The 22,641-nt window shown below is 42.6% G+C and overlaps 1 protein-coding gene across 10 annotated transcripts in view; it reads right to left on the reverse strand.

The window, feature by feature from the left end:
* Nucleotides 1-22,641, reverse strand: part of TEAD1 (TEA domain transcription factor 1) — a 153,747-nt gene that overhangs the window by 42,458 nt on the left and 88,648 nt on the right. For all 10 annotated transcript variants that reach the window (XM_064426155.1, XM_064426154.1, XM_064426157.1 and 7 more), the window contains one exon: nt 706-770. In XM_064426155.1, coding sequence (XP_064282225.1) covers nt 706-770 — 65 coding nt within the window. The remainder of the gene's footprint in view (nt 1-705; nt 771-22,641) is intronic.

Below are 22,641 nucleotides of genomic sequence, written 5' to 3' on the forward strand. Positions count from 1 at the left end.
TGCAGCAACCACTGCATAAACTACACACAAACTGTGCTTTCTGCAAGGCTGCTGATTGCTGTGAATATTATGAATTAAAGGATTTAGTAATATGAGATAAATTAATGGTTATGTGGTAATCATCTAAAAAAAAACTTAAGGTGGTTTAAAAGGTTTATTCAGACTCTTACATGAATGAAATCTTAACATGGTCAAAGACCAGGAGCCTGAAGGCTCTTAGGGAAATTTTAAAATTATTTTTATGTCCTGTAGCAACTACAGGCCATAAGCTGAGAGCATGATTATGATTACTTCATTTTTATATATCTACCTCTCATATCCAAGAATCATAATCTCTATTATACAGCCAAATTCTCTTAACTTTTAAGAAGTTCCATTATTTACCATCTCAAAACAATAATTATATTATAATATTATATAGAGAAATAAGGCACAATGCTTTATGGTTTTGCTTCAACTTCTGAATTTTTTTATGAAATGTGGGGAGATAATAGCTTCATTTACAGACAGATTAATAAAAAATGAATCCTCACACCACCACAACATAAACCCCAGAGTTTTAAATATTCTCTAAACAGCATGTATTTAATCTGAATAGTGAAGTCAATACATCATCCCATCAGAGATAAAGCACAGCCACTGCAGCCAAAAATGCCAGGTTTTGTCATTCATTGACATGCATACTTCCCCACCGGGTTATTTTACCTGCTTCCTGGTCCGTGTCTTCCCTGTCCTAAGTTTGATGTATCTGGCTATCAATTCATTCCTACCTGAAACAAAGAGAAATTCATGGTAAGGGACAAGCAGCATCACAGCCAGAAACACCATCAAAATACCACATTTGAACACACGAGCTCCACGCATATCAGGTTTGTTTTCTTACACGTACTCCACTTTGCTTTGCAAACAATTTGCCAGTATTTCTCATGGTTCACCAGTATTTCTCTTCCATCTCCTTCTCCTTCCATCTCCTTTCTCTGCCTTACATTTGCCAGTATTTCTCATTGTTCACCAGTATTTCTCTTCCATCTCCTCTTCCATCTTTCCATGTCCCACAGGAATGTGCAGAGCAGCACGAGTTCAGTGTCTGCCCACCCAAGTCCTGCAGCCCTTCACGGGCAGAGAGGCAACTCCTTGGCCAGCAGCCGTGCCCAGTATGATCTCTCAGTGGAGAACCTCCCATCCTGGGGCTGACACAAGGTCTGGGCTCCTCTGGTTTTGCTTCCAACTGCTCTGGGTGTTTTTTGTCTTCATGGACCCCACTCCCCTTCATGGGAGGAGTGGCTGCTCTTGAGAAGGTGGTGTGCTACCTGAGCCTAAGTGCCAATCACCCAGATGTGCCAGCTTCTCTCCAAGTGTTAATTCTGCAAGGAGGACAGCAAAACCTATCCTTTCTGCCAGAAAGCCTCCTCCAGAGATGGAAATCACTGTCCCAGTCCAGCAGGTTATCAGTCAATCACACCCTTACCTCTAACTCGCAAGAGCGGCCGCCCTGCAGTGCTGATGTTCCTGTGGGAGCAGGGCCCAAGAACACGGTGGTTTGTTATTCAGAGCTCTCTCTTGGAAATATTAAATACTTCCAAGTCTCCAAAATGGTTATTTGACTCCTCTTCAGTCACACATTATGCTACCTAATGCAAACTAACATTTTCTATCCAAATAATTTCCTTCCCAAGTATTGCTGACATGGAAGATAACACAAGTTTTATGTGGTGTCCTGTTTATTTTCGCTGTATATTAGGTTTCTTCTCTATGGGTTGTAATAACTTAAATATACTTGTTCAACAAGTTCTAAGTTACAGAGCTATTTGCATTCAGCACAGGGGAAAAGCAGCCCGTGTGTAGAAAATGAGAAAACTGATTTAGCAGTGAGCTGAAAATGGGGAGGTTAAGAAAATAACTTGTCACCCACCAAGCTATTTCAAAGTGGATGAGTACATAGCTGGGGAATGCAGAAAATTATTTTATCAGCCAGGGCTTCAAACCCTTACAGCTTTAACATTGTGGGGGAGAGACGGGGAAGTTTTGAAGTAGCCTGCATATGTTTGAAGTGTATTTTGTTGACTGAAAGATTGAACACATTTAGTCAAACTAGACTTTTTCTTCTGTCTCCCCCTGTGAGCCTTATTTTGTGCCTTTTGTATCAAATGCCTCACGGTTCCTGTCCCTTTCATGTTTGCTAAATGGGTACCAGAACATGAAACATCAACGTGCTTCAGAGCAGAGCTGCGTTTTTGTTTTGGTCTGGACTGTGTACCACGTTTCCTACAACATGCCACTGGTTTGTGGCTCTCCAGCAGGTCTCTTCAGGACAAACTTCAAGAGGTAAATTTTGCGTGAGCAAACAGTTACACAAACCAGCCACATTTCTGCACACAAATGAGGGATTTCCGTATGCAAACAGAGGAGCAGGTAGTTACCCAATTTCATGCAAAGGCCTTGTCTTCTAGGCTGAACACGAGTTCTGCAGCCTGTTGTGCTCACAAAATACTTGCCATTTGAAGGGAACATGTGCCTTTGTGTTCGTGGGGTGAAACCAGGGCATGCTCCACCTCTGTACCTCCCTGGTCTCGTGCTCTTTCTCATAACCCAAACAGAAGCCAGCAAGGGCAGCCCTCTGCAGCCTGGTGAGATGCAGAGATCACCACACTGCTGCAATCACCAGTGTGATAGGTGATATGGACATTTTCCTATTTCTAAATGCACATTTTGGTTTAACTGGGGGATGTCCCCCTCCAGAAAGTACCTGCTTTGCATATGTTTAAGCATGTGCACACATTAATACCCAGAATGGGTTTTTTGCTGCAACAATGTTGTCGGGTTGCTCTGATCAGCAGCTGGTGACTGTGCAAGGCCAGTGATGCTATAAAGTGATGGAAAGGATGTGATGCCATCTCTTGTCCCTCTGTCTGTGCTGCAGATGTTTCAAACACCCGGGCACAGCACAGGTCACTCCAGCCACCCCCTGCCCATTAAGGCAGCCCTATGCAATCCCTGGCCAAAGCTGAGGTTTCACAGCTCTCCTCCCAGACAAGAGAGCTAAAAAGCTATTTTTAAAGGAAAGCTCAGGTTCCCAGGCAGCCATTTGACAGGAAAAGCATCTTTATTAAAAACACCAAGCAGCAAAAGTCTAGACTGTATTATTTGAGTGCTGTCTCTGGTTGAGCACCAGTCCACCCATTAAGTACTCTGGCTTTCCTCACAGAGGGTTTCTGTAGCCCTTATCTAGCTGGCCAGGGTATGACTAACAAGATTGCAGTTTTGGCAAGTGACTGCTTCCCTTAAGCTGAAAGTTACCCAGAGCCTAACTCCAGAAGAGTCAACAGGGTGGAATAATTTGCCTTAATAATTTGCAGGGAGGAGGAACTCCACAAGGAGCCATAAAAAGTGGCAGAGGTAAAAACCTTAACACATGTTTTCCTTACCATCATGTTTTCAACACAGCAAAGACACATGCATCAGGTTTAACCAGAGCAGGAGATACTGAAGGCTCACTAAATACCTTCTCCCTGGCCACAGCAATCTGAAAAGACATAAATTCTTTCTTGGGCTACCAAAAGCCATAAACACAAACAGAAGCACTGCCTGACATAAACAAGATAGATGCCCCCAACTAAAAGTTTACAGCCTTAATGTTATCTACCAAACACTGGTGCTCTTCTTTACCAGCTCTGGCAGATAGGGACAGAAATTATCTTATCTCCAGATCAACTGAAGTCCAAAGAGAATTTTAAAGAAAGGAAAGTTTATTAGTCCTAAAAAACACCCTTTCCTGTTCTTGGGAATGAGAAGAGTCTGAAACAAAAGGAGGCTCATGGAACTTTAACTGGCCATTAGAAACCTTAGGGTGAAAAATGCTCATTAATAAATAGATTTGTTTTCTCTAGAAGAGCTCAGCTGTGGAAATACTTTCCATACACACCCTCCCTCTGTCTCCTTGTCATATATATCTGGGAAATTGCCTGGCAGAAGAGAAGAGGTCAGATTTATGAACTGCAAATTTTCAGCTCTTTTTTCCTGTCATTTGCTGTGACAGTTCCTACTTTGAATGTTTTGGTTCAGGTATCAAAGAGAGGCATGGGGAGGTGCCTGGTTAGATAAAACATCTTCACAGCAAAGGAATCTTTTCCAAGGATCTTGAAAAGACCAAGACAGGACCACAACAAATATTTTACATAGGGTGCTTCTTGGAGTTTGCTTTTTTCCCTGTTAATTCAAGCTTTATCTGTCATGTCCTTCTGTGTCGTCAGTGCAATTGCAAACTATAATTCTCCCTGGACTGATGCTGAGGAAGAGGCATTTTGTGCAAAGGAACACCTTTTTTAATCATGGCACGGAGCAAAAAGCGAGTTCAGCTAAAAAACAGTGCAGATGCTAAAAACCTGTGAGGCTTTGTGGGCAGCCAAAGCTCTCAAAGCTCTGCTGTAGCACCTCCAAGGGCACAGGCGAGTCCCCAGGGCAGCCCTGCTCCAGCCAAGCCTTGGCACACAGGCTCCCTCCACCTTCCCAATGCACTGCCCCATCCCTGAGCACCATCACCCTCAGCAGGGGAGTGTGGTGATCCTAGACCCCTCAGGGAGCAGAGAGCTGACACTTCTGCTCCTCTTGCTCTCAACGAGCAGGAGCAGCTGCAAAGCAGGGCAGCTCCCACCGCCCCTGCCCGGGGAGGCAGTTGTTGCTCTGACAGAGAGCCCTTGTGCAGAGAGCCTCCCCCACCAACGCTGCTTCCAAGAACAGCCCACAGCAGCCAGGCATCAGCCCCACAAAGGTCTGGGTGAGGCTCCTGGCCTAGCCCTTGGTGCTAAGGGTGTGTTTGTCCCCACTCACCCAGCGCCAGCAAGGCCCTAAAGGTGAAACTCCACCCCTGACTGAGGAAGGTGAAACTGGCAACCCCTTCATGGGCCAGCAATGGCACCAGCACCACTGCAGGGGAGCCACCAGAGCACCACAGGCAGCTCTAGCAGCACCTGCACCGCTGTGGACATGCTCTTGGCCACACTGTGTCCCTTTCCTGTGTCCTGGACACGAGCATCAAACCCAGGCAACACGGCAAGGAGCGGATGCATCACATCTCTGAGCAGCCATGAGGCTGGCGGGTGTCTTTATTTAGAACATTAATGACACAAATTAAACCTCTGCCCTCCCAGCTCCCAGTAATAGGCACTGTCCAAATGCGATAAAAATAGGCAAGTGTGGGAAATAAAGCCAGCTAGCAACCTGAAAGTGAACAGCTAATTTCAAAAAGTTTTCATACTCAGCCACATAATTCAAGTTACAACCAAGTAGAAAAGCCTATTTTTTTCAGATAATGAAACAGTATAAATCTCTTCAAATTCTACAAGACTGTGGCTCTGAACAGGTATTTCCCATCCTGACTGAGACGTATGGGGACAGACCTGCACAATTTCATCTCACAAATCATTCTCACAGCCATGTTTACACCGTAGCAAAGGTTTGTTCAGCCAGTTTTGGTAAACTCCACTTCTGCTTGGCTTGTTGAATGCACAGTGCTGTCCATGTGCCTGGGGGACAAATGTGGAGAGCTGGTGGGACTTTTGCTCCATGAGGAAGCAGCTGTGAGTGCTCTCCTGGGACAGACCCCATGAGCAGCACCCAGCTCTTTGTCTGGATACCGAGCGCGAGCTGGATGCAGATCCCAGGCGAGGCATGGACATTGTCAGTGGGGATGTGCTGTTTTGAACCCTTTCTCCATCAGAAAGTGGCCATGGGGCCCTTGGGCAGCAGAGCTCACAGTCTGTAGGGGAAAAGCTGCTCTTCACAGTGCTCAGCCCCAGCACTTTCCCGCTCTGTTTTGCCAGCGGAATATCCGGCTTTGGGAGACCTCGCCTCAAATTCGGCAGTGCCGCTTTCCAAAGGCTCCTCATAGCTAAACTGGCTAACAAAAAGCCTCTTGTAGATAAAAGAGTTCTGCGAGTCAACAACTGGCTAAGCAGTTTAAACCTCTAAGTAAGGCATCCTCTATTTAAACGTTATAGGCAAATCTAATTTAAGCTTTTAAAATATTATGGGCAGGTGTTTAAGTGGCGGGCACGCTGGGCTGGGCTGGGAGGGGGCTGGGCGCCGCTTCCCAGGCGGGCAGCATTTTGTTCAGGCAGGCTTTCTGCAGAAGGGCCACGTGACAGAGGCCAAATAAACAGCATCTGGGGATTTTCAATTACAGACCTTCACCCAGCATGCCTGCACTGTAATCTCTACCAGATGAGGCTCAGGCCTCACTATTTTCAATAATTCACACACTGTGTACACATAACATGACAATAAGGGCATTCATGCAACCGCCTGATTCGCACATCAAAGCTCCCAAATGGCCAGCTGTAAGCATGCTTACTGCTGAATAATTCATTCTTTTCACAGGCTTGAAAAAACGCTCAGCGGGAGTTGGCAAGCTTGTGTTCTTTCCTGTGTGGTATGCTAAACTCAAATTTTGAAAGAGGTACAGCCCCACTAAAAAGAGTCAGAGATACAACTATTTAAATGTGCATATGCGAGCTTTTGGATGGCTGCTCACAAGAAAAAAAAAAAAAGGAAGAAAAAGCAGCTCCACATTTCCAAGTGGACAGCGAAGATAAGAGGAAATAACCTACACGTCCTCTGAGGCAGGTGGTTAATAGAAATAAAATGATAAAGCTGTTTTCTGGCTGGTAAAATATTTTTTACACATATTATTCCTGGTTAAAATCTTGGATATACCAGGCACATAATAGTCAACAAGTTCAACAGACTTGAAATTTTCTCATACTTAGCATAAATTTTCTAGTAGATGGCAAAGAGCAGTTTTGTTAAGACTAACACATGTGGAAAAGGCAAATACAAGAACACCAGAGCTAATTCTGTAACTTCTATTTACTGTTCTCACCAATATGGGTTGAATACTAATTCCTACAAGATATTTTAACAACTTCAAACTTGCAGCTGTGTCTCTGAACATTTAGCTTGCAACAAGTGAGAGTGTTCCAGATTTTGTAATACTTTGACTTAACACAACAGAACCATCAATTCTTTAGGAGATTAAAAAAAAAAAAAAGGGAGAAAACATGAGGGTCTGCTTCATAATATCAAGTTTTCTTGACTGTCAATCAGTGCCTGAACCAGCAGGATCAACTAGTCATGACCTCTTCTTATAGCAAACACATGCTGCTTACCAGCTGTGGGCTGTGTTTTTTACATCCTTTTCTCTATCATTCAGAATGGCTTCCTCCTAATCACAATAATCCCAAAAGTGCTAAAACATATCAATCGTCCTCTAAGCCCTGCCTACAAAAGGCCAGCCGTCCGACCTTTATGGGCTTGTCCAACAGCAGCTGATACTTCATTCAACTACAAATCCAATTTAGCAGTTACAAGAGGTTTAGCATCACTGGAAAAATATTGGTGTTGATCCTGGACTCTTAAGTCAGCAAATATTCCTTCGCCATATTGTTTAGCTTTTTCTGCCATATTTACACTTCTGCTGGATTTCCCTGAGTGACTTTAACAACAGCGTTTAACCTCTGAACTGGTAATATTTATAGTTGATCAAACAGCGATTTTTAAAATATGTTTACCACAATTACAGAAGCATAAGCCTATTTGAATTCCAACTGTTATAATTCTGAAAAAAATCCCCAGCCAACAACTCTAAAACCAAACACAGTCATTTTACTCAAAACCATTGAGCACTCCTTATGTACCGGTTATGCAGGATGTTATTTATTACAACCCTTTGGGCAAGTTCATGGCAATTCTCTCACTTCTGTATTTTTAATTGCCAAGTGAGCCAAGGCAAACACTCCCTTGATCCCACCCTACACCTTTGCTTTTTCTTTTATTTCCCCCCCTATTTTTCTGGGGGGTTTTTTGTTGTCTTTTTCCTCTTTCCCCTCTTTAAGCAGCAGTATGTGTTGGAGAGCTGGGGCCCAGGACACAGGCAGGTCTCACAGTCCCCAGGGAATGGGATGGGAGCAAAAAAAATTAACTGTGTCTTCGACTTGTTGGTGCTCTGAATCCTTTGGGAACCAAGGGCCTGGCTCAGAATTTGGGTAAGGACCATGTACAGAAGTGGTCACACAAGGACAGGCCCAGGAGGGGACAAAGACCTCAGGGTTCCTAAAATGGGGTTTAGGGGCTGCCCCAGCAGGCTGTGTGTATGCACACACACACAAAAATATAATAACCCACTTAAATATTATTAATATTTAATTAACTAATTAACTGCTTGCAAGGCACACCCTAACTGGGCTGCCCAGGATGAGAGGGGAAAGAAAAGATCCCAGAAACAAAATAACTGAAATAATCCCTTCAGATGCTAATGAGCGAACAATTACAATGACTCACTTAAGTTATATCATAATGATACTTCCAAAGAAAAGAACTTTTTGTGTATTGTATTAAAACCAACAACAATAAAATGATCCCAGATTGAATCAAGACCACAATTTAATTTACACAGCAAAAGGGAAATGACCTAATAGTAGCACAGAAAGATATTCTCCTCATGTCAAGTCTTAATCTTTGGGTTTTATCCCAGCTTCAGAGAAAACAATGAAAAAGACCCATAGACACATCTGGTTCAAAAGTGTTCATTGACATTAATGCAATGCATTAGATTCTGTTTGGCAGGTCTTCATACTGGGAAATATTCCACATAAGCAATGTTTGTTAATTTTCTTCTGATTTTTTAAAAACAGAGGCAGAACATATTTCAAAAAGAGAGGAGTGATCCAAAGAGCTCTCTGAATATTCATTAATTAATATTTTGTCAGTGTCAGTTGTCTCTACAAAAGAAGGTTTTACAATTTACTCTAAGACCCATTTAATTAAAATTTAAATGCTACAAAAATACATGGCTCTTTTTTTTTTTTGACCCTAGTAATAATTTTCTACTTACAGTAAACCATATTTTACTGCAACCAAAAATGCATTTCAAAACAAATAGCAATTTTTAGGCTTCAGAATATACAAAGAAATCCCCACAGGTGGGAAAAAAAATCCCCAAATTTGACCTTTGCCATATCTCTGGATCAGCTACAGATGTTTAGCAGATTATACAAAAACCTAGATGTCCTTAATCTGACATTGTGGGTTTTTTTCTCCTGCTCTGATAGGAATTGGCAGTAACCTCTCTGCAAAATTGTGAATTCCACGTGCAATTCTCAGGCTGTTTTCCGAGGTGGCTGCAGTTTCTCAGGGACAGGAGCAGCTCAAGAAAGGAGCAGACTCTTGCCCAGTGCTGCTGACAGAAAGTCTGATTTGGACAGGAATCCTTCAAACACACAGACAATGGGCTGGCTGACCTGTCATGCATGATGGATGAGTTAAGGGGATTAAAACCACTATTTGCATTCGAATAGATAAAAATTAGCAAAATAGAATTTCTCAGTAGGTGGCTCCAGTTCTGTTTGTTCTCATAGGCAAAATGAAGTTCATTTTTAAAGGAATTACGACTGTTTAAGTAATGCTTATTTGCAGAGAAGAAATTCTGGGTGCTGGTTTGCTTCCTATTGTTTATTCTTTAAGAAAGACAGTTTTAACTATCACAAAAGTATCCTTTTCTCTCCACATTTATTATTAGAGCATTACATAACCACAGTGCTCTAACCACTTTAAATTCTATGTATTCCTTAATGCTTACATGTTTCTAAGCTGCATATACCCCCAAAAAATGGTTTGAGTTCAGGGAGAGATAATCAAAAAGACCAAAAAATTACATTAAATTGTGTATCGATGCTCCAGTGAGGTCCTGAGTACAAGGCTGTGACTCAGGAACTGCAAAAGGCAGATGCTTGAATCACTGCATCACAAAAATTTCTTTTGACCCGATTCATATTGCACACAGTGATGGTACTTAAAAGACTCAGAGATGGCTGCACAAAGTGGCTGAATGAAAGGCTGGCCTGACAGAACAGCACTGAATTGTTTATACAACATATCCACGAGAGAAATCCGTATGGACAAACGGGCGCACACAGGCAGGCAAGCGGATGTAGGAACTGCAGAAACATCCACGGACCATCTGAGAGCAACCAAGATCTGTCTGTCTGTCTGTCAGACCAGAGCTGTGGAGGTCCTGCTCCTTGCAAGGCTCCCGGAGCCAGGAGCCCCCAGAAAATCCAGCGCTTTCTAAAACACACATCTGTGTACCGCCAAATACGTTGCTGAACTCTGCCTGTCGTACCAGTGAGCTGCAGCCAGAGCAGTGACATATTCCACAGTGCCTGCAGCAGCACCAACAGACAGCAAAGCTGAGGCACCAAGGAGGCACATTTCTTCCAGAGGTGGCAGTAACCAACAGGAAAAGCTGTGACACGATTTCTCAGCTCAGCATTTGCTATAAGGAGATTTTAAGAGAGCAAGTCACTTCACTCGCTCAGTGGTGGGGTTCTGGCCACATCCAGAGGTTGTCTAACACAGGGCAGTGCCAGAGCCTGCAGCCACATAGCTCCATGCATCCACAGGCAAGAGAACACCTGGTGAGCTGCCTTCACTTTCTGCTCTGCGCTGGGATTTCATGCAACTCTTTGCAAAAACTGTTTGTTTAGCTTACGACTTACTTGGTGTCTGTGTCTCCCGCAGTTAAGATGCTTTATTTTCACAGCAGGTGCAAAGAGGTATTTAAATTTTCATTATGTCCAGGGTATTTGGCCTTGGTTTGTGTTAGATGACAGCTTCTGACACCAGATGGGCCAAGTGGAGAAACGGCATATGAAAGAGCTTGGGATACATCCAACACCAACCTTGGTTTCCAAGTTATTTCACAGGCACAAAGTAGCATTTTGTGGAGATTTTATAGCTAACAGTGTCATTCTAGCTACAGTACAATAAACATTTTGCACCGATTATGAACCCACAAGAGAGACCTACAACATACTTGAGTTACAGGGTAAGTAATTTCTTTCAAACTCAGTCTCAAAACATGTTTAAAATTGAGACTCCTTTAACTCTCTTTTTCAGCCTAAAGAAAGAACTGTCCATAGTTCCTTTCCATTGGATCAGCTGCCCATTCCTGCCTTCCTGCAGAAACCAACTGGGTCACTGATGTTCAAGCCAAAGTGGAGGAGAACAACACTGCTGCATTCTGAAAGATTCCCAAGACACCAGACCAAGGGGAGAAAAAGAAACCTTAATGTCATCATAAACCCAGGTATCAGAACACCACAAGCTGTTAAAGAACAGAAGACATCACTGCTTATTTTGAATTTCAGCTAAGAGATACAATAATGAAAAGCTGACTAATCAAACAATACTGCACCATAATGCATTTTGTTGAAATTTGGAAGTGTTCCTCATAACCTGCCCATTTGTCAGAGATAAAAATGCCTGCCTGGCTCTCCCTGCCCCTCTGCTCCAGGCTCCAGGATCCCAGTGTACATCCCAAGCAGGGTAAATACCATGCTGCTGATTTCATTATCACTGAAAATCCCCACTGATGCCTTTCAAAATCTGCAGGGTTATCTTGGAGAATCATAAGAAAATTTTGCTTTGTGTAGCCACCAAATGTTTTAGAACCCTAATGTTTGTAATCTTTGTTACATTTATTTTCAGTTAAAGTGGTTGCTTTCATTAATGGGAGGGCTCTTTAAAGAAAAATAATTTAAGGGGTAGGACATGCCTGAGAACAGAAAGAAAATCACAGTTATTTATAATCTTTTTACCATTTATTTGTTTCTATGGTAAATCATTGCTTTCTTTTGCTTCTCAGCTCATGGCTTTACTTTACATAACATTTATTCAAAACATGTACATTTGGAAACCTTTTCTTTGTTTGTTTTGGATAAATGAGTAATGAAGCCCAAACACAGTTCCACACGAAATTCTTAATCCCACTTTCTTTAGGCCTGATGCAGTAGGAGAGAAACTTTACAGGTTGTTTTGTGCCTGAGTACCATGGACACAGGGCTGGAAGAGGAGACTGGGCTTCCAGCCGCAGCTCTGCTGAGTCCCTGTGCTCCCCTCACAGTTTTGCCTGTTACAGATGTTGCAGATGTTAGTTCTCTACACATCATGGTGGAAAAGATCCATGAGAGATGCCTGCCCTCCACCCACACTGTGGTTATCCTATGGAGCCACCCCCGACACCAGTGGTTTCTAATCCTGACAGCAACCACGGACATTTCACAAAGAGCAGAAGGGCTCTGCTTCCCAGTTCCATCACAGACTCACAGATTCATAAAGGCTGGAAAAGACCTCTGAGACCCCCTGAGTCCATGAACCCAGTGCTGCCAGGCTCACCACCAAACCTTGTCCCCAAGTGCCACATCCACGTGCCTTCTGAACACTTCCAGAAGCTCAGGGCTGAGGGCTGGCATTAGGACCAGATGTCCCAGCACAGCCCCACTGCTGGCATCACCAGACACACTGGCAGGAGCCACGAGCAGGGCAGCTTCACGCAGCAGAGGAGCAATGTTTAAATACACACACACACACATCTGGAACTGCAGTCAACATTTATTAATATAGCTTAGAGATTTCTGCCCCTACCAAGCTCCCAGTTTGCTCATCAGACTTTATCATCTGTTTAGTCTAACCTGCTGATGTGGTAATCAGTGATCTCTGGTGCATAAAATTATTTCATTTTTCTTCTAATTGTTGGCACTTTATGCACTCTTCTCCCCCTTTTTAAATGTACTGTCTCCCCTACTATCTCCCTCCCTCCTTCTCCTCCCCTGGCCCTTCTTCAACGGTAAGGACAAGTAACAGCAGTCCTTCCCCTTTCCTGGCTCTTTCCAGGATAACCTCCATTCCATATGGATTCATCTTGGAAGAGCACTTCCCTTCTGCCTGGCCCATGGTGTGCAGTCTCCCCACCACAGCAAGTGCTAGGGGCTGGCTGGATGCATCTTGACAAATGGAGAAGAGTTTCACGTGAGGAAAAAGGCCTGAGCTTCATTTCAGCTGAGACCAACAAACGAAAAAGGGTTTTAAAGTGTTAAATACTCTATATTTGGGTTCAGCCAAATATTGCCAAAACACCAGCAGTGTACAGACTGCTACACTGTACCCAAACTTCTGCCAACTCCACAGGGCACTAAATTTCTTAGTTTTACAAACTTTGAAGCTCTGCACTGTATTTTAAACTTTATATGTTTTGGTTGTAAAGGCATTTTCCCTGAGGCAGCTGGCAAATCCATCCCAAACCTGGCTGTGACACCAGTATCAACATTTTAGCACACATGAGGTTCTTGCTACCAAAAGACAAAGAAATGGGCATTGGGTCAGCCAAAGGAACTGCATCTGACATCAGGCTTAGCTACAACATGTGCACAAAGAGAATAAATTAATGCTGCAGAGACTTATCAAGAGTGCTTGCAAGAGTGACACCGCTGTCATCTTTGTGAGATGCATATGAATATGTCAGGACTCACCACTCCAGACATTAAATTGAGCTATAGTCTGATTTTCCATAAGGATTGGTGGACATGGTAGTGTTAGGTTAACAGCTGGACTCAATGACCTTAGGGATCTTTTCTAACCTAATTGATTTGGTGAGTCTATGACATAAGAACAAGAAGTAAAAATATACTTACTTACCTCAGAGGCTCACAAATGTTTATATGAAGCTATTAAAAAGCTGAGATTTAAAACAACACATCCATTTAAAAGAAAATGAAAGGTTGTTTCTGGTACAGCTGATGCAGTTATATGTTTTCTGCTGGGGGAAATTTACAGCCACATTATTGCTGTCAAGGAGGGTAGTGAGCCACAAGGATTTCCAGATGCCATGTGTGAAGTTTCTCATTTCCCCTACCATACTAAAGTACATTATCACCCAAACGCAAACAAGCTTTAAAAAGTGTCTGTCACTAAAACATGTGTGGCCCCCTTTCCTGGACTTCAGAGATTTGGGGTTTTTTCTTCTCCTTTGCTTTCTTTTTCAGCCAGATGGGAGAGGGCAGTGCAGCACTGCTGGGGCCCAGCGCTGATCACACTGATGCTGACAGCAACACTTTGGGCTGCACCCAGAGCGAGAGGCACTCTGTCAGAGAGAAACCTGGCTCTGCCAAGCAGCAACAGTTCACTTGCTGAAAGTCAGGCAAAGGAGGGGAAGAAATGCTGCCACAACATTGCTCAGAGCAGCTCTGAACATGAAAACATTTAGGAGGAGCACAGAAGTGCTCTGGGCTCGTGTGGCCAGGCTTTGGCAGCGTGGGGGCCACAGGGGTGGCTGCTGTGAGGAGCTGCCAGCAGGTTCCTCGTGTCCAGCAGTGCCAGAGCCAGCCAGCTGTGAGATGGACACTCCTCTGGCCAAGGATGGGCCAAGCAAAAATGGTGGCAACGCCTCTGTGGTAACAGATTCAAGAAGGAAAAAAAAGAAAGTTATTGCACTGATGTAAGTGCATTCAGACAAGACAGAGTGAGGATGTGTGAGGGGAGCAAACAGCCAGGTCAGAGCAGGAGGGGCAGGAGGTGCCCAGGCGCTGGGGCTGAGACTCCCCTGCAGGCCTGGGGCAGCCCTAGGGGGACAGGTGAGCCCCTGCAGCCCACATTGGATAATTTTGGGGAGAACTGTTGGCTGTGAGATGCACTTACCCTGGAGAACTGTCTCCTGTGAGAAGGATCCCATGCTGGAGCAGGGGAAGAACTCTTCTCCCTGAGCAGCTGCAGAAACACCATATGATGAGATGACCACAACTCCATTCCCTGTCTCCCTGCCCCTCTGGGGGAGAAGGTAGAGCTGGGAAGGAGGCAGGGGTGTGGGGTGTTTAGATCTTATTTTACTTTTCAGTAAATTCTGCTCTGGTTTTGTTACCAATAAATTCAAGTAGTATCTCTAATCAGAGCCTGTTTTGTCCATGACAGAAATTGGTGAGCAATCCCTCCCAGTCCATATGTCAACTCATTAACCCTTTGTTATATTTTCTCTCCCCTGTCTAGCTGCAGAGGTGGGTGATACACTTTGGTGGGTGCCTGGAATCCAGCCAGGCTCAACCCACTACAAGAAGATAAAAGGAAAAACATGTTCAAGTTTCTCCTGTACCTAACCAACTTTCTCCTGTACCTATAAACCAAACTTGTCACACCAGCAGGCAGCTGAGGGACCTGTCCCATTGTATGGACACCAGTGGGCAGCTGGGACAGCTGCCTGCACAGGAGACCACCCTCACACCTACAGAGAAGGGAATCCCATGCCAAAAGGACTTTCAAAGGCTTCTGCAAGCCTGGACAGAATGATCTCTCTCAGGGCTGTGTGGGACTGCTGCACACAAGCGTGAGGCTTTCAAGGGGGAATAGGTGCAAACACATGCCTTGCAATCAATCACCTTTCCAGCTCTTACTAGCAGAATGGTAGGAGAATTAAAGCTAGAAAATCTTGTCAGTGACGTTTTGCTGCCAACTGGAATTGTTTGTAAAAAAGGAATCACAGGATTTATGCAAAGGTCCAGCACGATGGTGCTGAAAAGAGGACAGAGGGGGAAATATCAGAATGCTGATGCCATATAGCCCCCACTGAATTTTTCCTCAAAGCAGGTCTTTTGTTACCTGATGTTACCTTGAATCTTTTGCTGAAAATGAAAACTAAACAGGAGATATTGAATTCAAAGCAGAGCTGACCCTTCTGTCCCTTCTGGGAACACAGCAGCAACAAGAGGGGAGCACGGTTTTGAACAGTTTTTCTCAAAACAATGAACGAAAAAAGTTAGAAAGAATCCTGTGTGCTAAAGAATGAAACAAAGGAAAGAGGACATGCTGGAATCCCTCACTCCAGCTGGAGAACTTCCCCTCTTCCACAGGGCCTTGGGCACCAAGTGGCATGTGTTTCTGACATTGATATGCCAATGCCAACTAACAGACTGGAAGTCTGTCTTATGACACAGCCTTTTGTCCATCACTACTAGAAACATCTTCCGTGCCTTCCCAGCCCTTTCTTATGGTGCCCCCAAAGAGGGTATTCACAACATAAGTCTCAGCTATCAAAAGGACACTCTTAGAAACAGTAAACAAGTCCCTGAAGCCACACTGATCACATCAGATGCTTGGCTTGAAGTTATAACATAGCATTTTCTGAAAGAAGTATAGATCTGAGTAACAAAAACAGAGTTCCCTCAGGAGCTCTCACACTCCACATTAATACTGCAGAAAAACTGAATTTCTGCAACAGCAACTGCTGCAAATAGCTGAAAGCTCCAGTGCAGAAGGTGCATGTGTGATGGAATAGAAACAGCCAACACAATTATTTCCAGAAACTTAGGACAATCCAATATGGACAAATGCCTTTTCAAACCTACACAGGGTGAATGATTGTCTTGCTGATCTGCCTGAGACTTCATAGCACTCACTCACAGAAAAATAAACTCATCCAGAGTGTCTTCTGCACCTGTCAGTGCTTGATACTCCGACCTTGTTAAAAAAACGAGTTCACAAATTGAAAACAAAAGTGTATTACAGTGCTTTTGAAACAATCACCCTGGCTTCTGCTTCATCTTTTCATTTCCACTAGATTAATAAAAGACTTCAATTAAAATGTAAACCAATTTATAAAAGATTTTAAAATTCAGTAACTCAGATCTAGCATTTATTTTCTATTGTAACATCTGCCATTCCAGCAGGCTTTTGTTTGCATCTTGTCCCATTCTTACCTGGACAAAAGGCTCTTTTTTATTCTCCAGATTAAAAAAAAAAAAAGTGAAGATGACAGACATTTCCATGTGCATAAGTAAGCTCATTCAAGAGTGAACATGAGCTAAATAAACTGAGCAGCTAGAAAATTAGACCACAAACTTTTATGCCTGAATTATTTGCTGCTTCTCTGAGCACTGGAAGTACTTTGACTTGTGCACCTGAGAAAGTGAATCTCCACAGAAATCAGATCTCAGTCAGTTTTCTTTCTGTATATCCTTAAGCAAGACCCCCAAAAGAAGACCTCTGGGTCAACTCCTTGTTGGGTTTCTCCCCCATCTGCCTGCCTGTTTTCAAGAAGTCTCTAAAGGTGTTTCCTAAAGAACATCACCTCTCCAGTTAATGTTTAATAAGGGATTTGCAGAAGTGACTGGGGGGAACAGGCAGGCAGGCACTTGTGGACCACTTTGGAGCTGTAGGGCAAAGAAAAACCTAAGCAAGGGAGTCTTGTTTCACTGTTGCATTCAAATTTGAATCTGAAGCCCAGCTGCTCACGGCATTTGAACGTGAATGCAAACAGTGGGCTCAGAAAATTAATCTCAGCCCTCTAGATCCTCTGTCCCTGTGGTAAGCAGTAAGATCACAGGAAAAGAACAACAGGCACCAAAGTGGATCAAGAAGTTTTCCTCTTCTAAGCTTGTAGTTTCATGGCTGTGCTTGAACAGAGGAGATAACAGAAACCTGCAATAAAGCTCTTTATGCTGAAGGCATTAGTGGGCAAAAATAAAAAATTCAGTCCCACTTCCCACCCCTGTTATTTTATATACTTGATGGTTCATACTCAATCTATACATTTTACTAAATTTGGGGTTAAAATAGTTCAGGATTAAGAAGAAATTATTAATATTTTACCATGTCAAAATCTTTATGGGGTAAAAGATTTGAATTGGTAAAATTGTTGACTTTTGAGGTTAAATAAATATTTAACCAGCTTCAAGAATTAGTAAATTGCATTAAGTTATATTAACTATTATAATTTATTCTAATTTGAGAAGCTTGAAACCAGTGCAAATTATATAAATTAGGGAAACTTAATCTCTGTTCTTAAGCCTCCTTAAAGTCAATTGCATTCCTTAGTATTTGAAAAGCTAAATTGAAATTGTCATCAGTGACATCTCAAGGTGTACGTAAAATAAAAACCTTGATTTTAGATGTAGGTTAATTTTCACTGCTGTCATAAAATAAAGTACACTTTTTTAAAAGATCTTTTTTAAAAGACAAGACATAAATGTCTTGTCTTTTTCCTAAAATGTGAGAAATAAAACCAGCTAGCATTCAATACTGGGCTCAGTAGAAATCATTGGCCTGAAAGTTCAGCATTGCTTTCTACAACATAAAATCCAATACCTCCAATAGCAGATCACATTAAATTTGACCTAACCTGTGGGCAGGGTTCTTTACCCAGAAATAACATCCCTTTGCACAAAATCAGCGTTTTGAAGGATCATAATCTTATTGTGACCTGTGGGAAATACAACACCTCCTGTCTGCCAGAGAAGATTTCACTTCCAGAGGATGATCCAACAAGGCAGACACACCCACTGAGCCATGCAGGACTGCTCTCATGTATAAACACCCAAGGGTTTTTTCAGGAACAAAGAAACTACGCCACTTCATCTAGGAACAGCCTCATCTGAATGTAACTCAGTCTGTAAAAATGGAGAAATGGACCCATTTCACAAGAAAAAGGATGGATTCCCAGAAGACTTTCTTCAGTCAAGATTTTCTCATTTTTCCTGTATCAACCCACTCAACCTGCAACACAAATGCAGGTATCAATTCCAAAAAAAAAAAAACCAAAACACCATACCAGCATGCTGAAGGCATCTGGGAGAGCAGTAAATTACTAGCAGATTGGAAAGATTGATTTGTGAAGAAGTTACAAGGAAGTGGAGACATTGCAATCAGCATGTACATGGTGTAAAGGCTGAGTTTCCCAGCAATCCCTGAATGCCCTCAATTCCCACTAGAAGGCTGAAATCAGTGGGAGCTCAGGACATTCAACAATTCATAAAAATTAAAGCAGGGCAACGACTGGTTTTATTGTTTGCTCTTGGCAGTACCCACCAAGAGCGCGATGCCGAAGGAATGCGTGATCGATGTTGTGACAACTTTGCAATTTGGAAAGATTTAAGCAAAAGGGATAGGGCAGTGAAAAGGGGTGTAGCAGTGAATGAAGTGATCCAAGCTGATGGTAGCTGGCATTCTTTACTAATACAGCAATCTCTGCATCTCAGGAGAGACTATTCCCAGAGCAGCTCAGCCTACCTGTTTTGGACATCCTCATTCCCTACACATCCCCAGAGAAGTGCCTCTCCCGTGCTCCAGAGAGCTGTAATCCAGAGGGGGATGTGGGGAGGTTTGTGGGGCAGCTCTGGCATGGCACTGCACGCACGTACCCACTGCAGGTGGAATGAAAGGGGCTGGTAAATGGGGTGGGAGAGCAGCACAGGGGGCCAGGGGCTGCCTCGTGGGCACAGGGAAAAGTGCTGCAGTCTGCAGGGGCAGGGAAGACATCTGAGTTGCATAAAGACAGGAGAGGAACCGATTTTTAATTTATTTTTTTTTGTGAGATTATACACAGAGGAATGATCTTAACAAAACAAAGTTTAAACTTTAAGCAAGAAAATACCTTCCAGATTCTAAAAAAGCTCCAAAGAATGTCCCATGTTAAGGCACTAAAAACTAAATTGGCAATATACTCATAGAAATAGAAAATATACTGATAGGAGGAACTTTGACCAATTCTTTTTTTCCCCCCTACTAGATGTATGTTTGATATTTTCTTTCTGTATTACCTACAAACCTGTAAACAGAGCCCCAGGTGATAGGTACACCATGAACTGTGTGACAGGCCTGCAAGACAAATATCCCTGAACAGTCCAAACAGAACCCCCCACAACACCAGGACTGTTCTTTGCTTCAGCTCATGTGGCTCAGTTTTGGGTCATCCTGTGATGAGCAGGGAGTTTGACTCCATGATCCCTACGGGTTCCTTTAAACTCAAAACATTCCCTGACTCTGTGTCTCTTTCCAGTTACATTCCTCTAAACCTGAGCCACGCCCAGCAGACCCTCCTTGCTTATCTTCATGGTTTTCTTACACAAAACAGAGACTTAGTAAAGTAGGTGATAAATCACTGTATGATTACTCTTCAAGAAGAGCTGTGGCTAGCTAGTATTGTTTTGATGTCACTTTTCTTGTTTATCTCACTTTTTCTAACAAATTACACTTTTTATTTGAGCACAGGCTTTGCATTTCTTGGACAGCTGGAATATGTAAAAATAATCCCACAAATTATCTCCTTTTCTGGGAGGGAAAAATAAAATAAGAGCTCTCTGCAACCTTTAACTTCCTTTGAACACTTAACACCAGGCTTAAAATTGTACCATATCAGCACAGAGAAGCTGAAATACCACAAGCAGCCCTTCCACCTCCTTTGCTTTACACATTAAACCACGACTCAAGCAGAGTCCATTAAGGCATCTAAATGTGACTTACCACATGTGTTAATTGGGTGGGGAGGGAAAAAAAAGAAAACACAAGCCTCGAATGTGGACATTTATGTATTCTCATTATTCAGACCCTCCTGATGCCACAATCTCCCACTTCTATAGTTTATAAATGTTTGATTTAAAATATAGCCATTTTATCATTTGTACCACATTTACCTCATCTTACCACTGTTCTGACTGGATGAGAAGCTAATGTAGCCTACACTGTCTGGTCAATTATTGCATGGACACCAGGGACCAATTAATGCCATCCATAAAAGCCTGAATCATTCTGTCAATTAACTAGAACTAACTATGTCATCAGATATATTACTGGTGAGCAAGTCTATTTGGTTGCAATATGTCTTGAAGGAGAGCAGTATCAAATGAATCACAATTGACTTGGACAACTGCTAGCATAATTTCAGAAGATGAAAAGACAAATGTGGTAGTTATTAGTGGTCCCCTGAGGAATTACGGCCAAGCAATTGTAATGTGCTAAGACTGTACTAGCAGGTGCCCACAGCACAAACCAGGCAGAGGGTTAAATCAATATTTTCAATTTCTTGGGATCAATTCAGTGTTTGAACAAGATGGAAACTTGTTAGCAATTGGCAGAATGTGTAAATGAAAAGCCAAACTTCTTATTATTTGTTAAAAAGGAATCAGTGCTCTGCATCATGCCCTTGGCACAAGGTAATGCTTTCATGATCCAGTTGCTTGGGCATTCACTAAAAATCTAGCAGTTCTTAAATTTTAATAGAGTGCAAAAGGTTACTTTAATACATGCTGAACATTCAGGATCTTTAAAAATGATTGAAGTGTCAATAGGAAAGTTTTTGAGCTGTGACAACAGCATAGCTATTAACGATTAGTGCAAGAAGCAGAAGAAACCTTGATTGCTTTAGAAAAGTCTCACCAGGAATGCAGCTTGACACCCTTGGTACAACTCCACATTTATTCTGTTTCACGCAGGAGAACATTTGGATCATCAAGTGATCCTTTACCAATTAAAGAAAAAGAAAAAGCCACCTTACACAAATTGATTTCATTTATCACTGCTGGGTTTAAGGATGCCTGTAGCAGGACCTAAAGCACTGGCATCATATTCTTTACTTTTAACACAAAGGTGTAAAAATGAACTGTTTCATCTTAGTACTGGTTTACAAAAAGGCACCTCCAGCCACACTGACAATCAGGGTTTGAAAAATACACTTTCTTTTGAGTGAGGGAGGCACACCCTCAAAACGACACCTTAGACAGGGCAGAGTAAAATCTCTGGGATCTGGAAGCAGAAAACTGGCAAGTAATGATATTGTATCTGGGGAAAAACCACATGATCTCAGGGAAAGATATTTCCAAGGTGCTCACCCAGTGCTTTACGTTAATTATTCCAAGCAGATCAAAAACATGAACCATTTTTCATGCTACAAAACTACAGCAATATTTATCAGGGAAAAAAAAAAAAAAGAAAATAAAGCCCTGATGGTTAATTAGAAAAAGGAAACTTAACAAAACACTTCTGAAAAATGCCTGAAGAAGGCACCTATGCTTCAAACATGAATACATTTCTCTCTGTGTTGGACTGGCATAGGAATACTTTGAATTGTCTTCAGTGTTTAGACTTCCCCTCATAGACACAGACAAGTGAAGAGGTAGGTGAAGCTCCTCTTTCACAATTGCTTGGCACAGAGACATTCCTTTTAATATACTTTGTTCTTTAATTGTGAAGATAACAATATTTACAACATTGGAAAAATGGTACATCTGTCTGAAGCATCTTCATCCAAAAGACCTCAAGGCACTCCAAACACAAAGCAGGGAAATGACCCATTGACCAGCATATGGTCAGCCTGGGAATTCACTGTGACAGAAAGTTATTAACCAGCAACTCTCTAGCTGCTGTTTTTAAGTAAAGTAGCAGCCTTGACTGATACAAGCCAAAATAAAGAGCACTTGAACGTCAAGAAACTGCAAACCCTCTTAAATCTTTACATTAGGTGCTGCAGATGAAGCAGGAGATGTTTCTCATTTCTCAGCTTTTTCACAGGAAAAGAATGGTGCCAAGTCAAATGAAATAATGAAAAAAAAAAATCAAAATGGCTTTCCCTGTTTCAGGGTTGGCCCAGATAATCTATTGTCAGTGTCTAACTCACTGCAGCTTTGTGTGATTTGTGCAATACATTTGCCAAGAAGACCTTTCTCTTGAAATACATTTAGCACAACATGGGGGATGTGCTCCACACCACAGGAGAGCAGGTCCAGAGCAGGCAGACACATCATCAGTGTCAGAGCAGAAAACAGAGGGAACACAAAACATCCTACTGAATTGGCCCACATTAATTGCAAAAATAAATACGAGAAAGAACTCATTAGAGTAATGTTACAGTGAATTTTCCGAAGAACAACTCAGGGAAAATAAACCTTTCCATCCAAAACACACAGCCAATAGATCTTCCCTTGCCCAGCCCCTCTACCTATGCTGTGCGTCAGTAACACGATGTTTCTGGTTCCCTGTACACTCCCTTGGGTG

The sequence above is a fragment of the Passer domesticus genome, chromosome 6, assembly GCF_036417665.1.
Source record: "Passer domesticus isolate bPasDom1 chromosome 6, bPasDom1.hap1, whole genome shotgun sequence".
NCBI lineage: Eukaryota > Metazoa > Chordata > Aves > Passeriformes > Passeridae > Passer > Passer domesticus.